The sequence below is a fragment of the Coffea arabica genome, chromosome 10e (genome assembly GCF_036785885.1).
Source record: "Coffea arabica cultivar ET-39 chromosome 10e, Coffea Arabica ET-39 HiFi, whole genome shotgun sequence".
In the NCBI taxonomy this organism is placed as follows: domain Eukaryota; kingdom Viridiplantae; phylum Streptophyta; class Magnoliopsida; order Gentianales; family Rubiaceae; genus Coffea; species Coffea arabica.
In genome coordinates, this window is record NC_092328.1 from 31137688 (window position 1) to 31140953 (window position 3266).

The 3266-nt window shown below is 37.4% G+C and overlaps 1 protein-coding gene across 1 annotated transcript; it reads left to right on the forward strand.

The window, feature by feature from the left end:
• The first annotated feature begins 907 nt into the window (after nucleotides 1–907).
• On the forward strand, nucleotides 908–2133 carry LOC140015194 (uncharacterized). Its single transcript, XM_072067102.1, has 3 exons — nucleotides 908–1292; nucleotides 1485–1487; nucleotides 1994–2133. The coding sequence occupies exons 1-3, from the start codon at nucleotides 908–910 to the stop codon at nucleotides 2131–2133; spliced, it is 528 nt and encodes a 175-aa protein (XP_071923203.1).
• The last annotated feature ends 1133 nt before the right edge of the window (nucleotides 2134–3266 follow it).

Genomic DNA, 3266 nt, shown 5'->3' on the forward strand with positions numbered 1-3266 from the left:
CTCAAAAAATAAAAAACTCAACCAAATCACTTCAAACCAAGAAATAAATCACATATACCATCACCCAAACTACTTCTAAGCATAACATAAACATCATTAGGTGTAGTAGGGTGTTCAAGCATCACTTACCAAGAAATTAAGAGAGAGAGAGATGTTGGACACCTTAGCTCTTCAAACAAACTCCACCAAACTACTTACTAGCACTAGAAGAAAGGTTTTTATGGAGTAGAATCTATTCTAGGTGATTAGTTGTGGAAGATTGAGTGAAATGGAAGCTAGAAAGTTGAAGAATTTCCTTCCTTCTTGCAAGAGAGAGAGCCGGCCAACACAAGGTAAGAAAATGGTAATTTTTTGTGAATTTTTGAGATATTTACTTCCTTGGGTCAAAAGTCAAAATAGTGAATAGTCTTTCTTAAGTCAAATCCAATAACTATGTGACACTTGTCACTCTCATAAATGCAATCCTATCTTTTCTTTTACCTCTCACATCAATCATTTCACCCACTCTACTTATCTCTAAACACCCGATAAATTTTTCACAGTATCCGAAACTTAACCGTATTGGCCGAATTTTCCCGAACTTTTCGCACTCGTGGGTCCCACGTCCAATATATATTCTTAATTTTCTAAAAATTCTCCAATACTAGAAAAAGTATCTAAAAACTATAATTGCTCATAAAATCCACCAAGAAAATATTCCTAGGCCAGAAAATGCAGAAAACATGAAATTTAAGGGGAAAAAACCCTAGGAAAATATTAGGGCAAATCTGGGTTCTCACAGCTACCCCCTCTCCATGTTCCTTATCTTCCTGGTTCGTCTGTGGTAGAGGCCGTGGATAGAAGCTTGGCTACAAGGGAAAAGGTACTGCACCTCCTTAAGCACAACCTTCAGAAGGCTCAACATCGCATGAAGCAAATTGCTGATGCCCGTAGGTCTGACAAAGAATTCACAGTTGGGGACATGGTTTATGTCAAATTACACCCATATAAACAACACTCCCTCAAATCATCCAGTTGTCAGAAGCTTGCTCCAAGGTATTTTGGACCTTTTCCAGTCATAGAAAGAGTAGGGAAAGTGGCCTACAAATTGCAACTCCCTGGTCATGCACGCATCCATCCAACCTTCCATGTCTCATTATTGAAAAAGAAGATAGGATCTCAGACTGTCACACCCCATTTACTAGCTGCAATCAACAATCAAGGTCAACTGCTGATCGAGCCAGTTGCTCTTCTGGATAGGCGCATCGCGAAGAGAGGGAATCAGGCAGCAACTCAGGTTTTGGTCCAATGGAGTAATTCATTTCCAGAGGATGCAACGTGGGAGTTCTTGCATGACTTAAAACAGAAGTTCCCCACCTTTAGTCCTTGAGGACAAGGACTTTCTCTGGAGGGAGCATCTGTTACGCACACAAATATTGATCATGGGCATTTTGGGCATTTTTAGTAACTTTGTTATCTTCTTCTGCATTTGTTTTTCTGTTTAGATGGTATGTAACCAATTAACAAAAATAGTAAGGCCATGCATGGAAAGATTACATGCTGATCACATGCATGGCACCAGAAATAGCAAGGAATGGCAAGTGGAGTTAGTTATAACTAACTTTCCTTCCACTGCCTCTCTACTAGTATAAAGGATCAGTAGTGCCAAGGGAATATCATCGAACAGTTTTGTAACAAATTCTTTTTCCCAAATCTCTTGTCTAAACTCTGATCATCAATAATGTCTACTCCCTCATCACCAAGAGGCGTTCTCCATTTTTTCATCTCTTCTAGTAGGGAGCTTTTGGTCCCTTTCTGTCTTCTGTATCAGTTTTTTAACTGTCTTGAAGACTTTAAGACTGATGGCTATTTCTACAGATGTGTTAAGAACAGGGTTAATACTGCGCTATTATTCACTTTAACGAGAAAAATCAAACTGGCTTTAGAGCAGGCAAGATTTTGAATTGCATTCACACTGTATCTGGGGCCGTCAAGCTCTATTTGACCTTTGTAGCCAAGGATTTCAATACTGGTGATGTGCGGGAATTCCAAGCGTGTGTGTCTGATCGTGCTGCTGGGGGTGATAGGACGGTCATCCTTTGCCGGCTTAAAATTCCCAAGGAACCATGCGAGGGTGATGGCAAATGCGTTTGAAGGAGGTTGATTTCTTGATTGACATAGGAATTGACTGGATGCCACTGTGTGGAGATTTGAATCTTTGCTGAAATCACTTGGAATATTGTCTACTTAGATGCTGAAATTACCTTGTTGCTGGTTGTTGATTTGGTTTTTGTTGGTGTGGTCGTCGACTCATAACTCTTTGTTGATGATTTGGTCTTTTTGTTTTATGTCTACGTTTGAGTTTATTGGGAGGGTCGTTTACCCAAAAAAAATGTACTAATGCTGTGTGTCTATATATATATATATATATATATGAGTTTATTGGGAGGGTCGTTTACCCAAAAAATATATATATATATAGACACACAGCATCAGTACTTTTTTTTTGGGTAAACGACCCTCCCAATAAACTCATATATATATATATATATATATATATATAGACACACATTCTCCAGTCTAGGATTAATACTATAAGTTATAGTTTTAACATTATTTAAAATTTTAAAAATGTACAGATATAGCACTAGTACTGCAGTACTGTCCAATATAATATATGTACTATATACGTAATGGTACTTATACTATCAAATATTAAATGAAGTACTGAGGAAACAAACAATACTAATCTAATCCACGCATAGGATGGAATTTGGTTCAATTTAACTTAAGAATAGTTTCTAGATTTGAACAAGTAAAGATTACTTTTCTTTTGTCAAATAAAACTTAGGAACATTTAGCCATCCATATTCTTGCTGTGGATCATAACCAAATTATTTGTCAGAGCATCAAGGAGTCCAGAAAATGTACATAGCCAATTAACAGAAGGAATGCTGAAGCGGGCTGTTAAAATTTAGGAATGTTTCCTAAAGCAAGATGGTTCTTTCATCGCTCATTAGGCATGTTGTTAGAAATAAGGGATAATTTCAGAAACCTCCCCTGAGGTTTCTGACACTTTCACTGACATCCCCTGAGGTTCTCAAAATTTCACTTACCTCCCTTGATAAAAAATTGGGCCCCTTTTCTGACGTCATCAGGGCCAAAATTACAGATATATCCCAAGTAGTTGGGGTTAATTACTACCGTTTAGTTACATAATGGCATCTGATATGATTAATTAAACTTAACAACAATAATAGAAACTTGATTCCTGATACATGAATTAA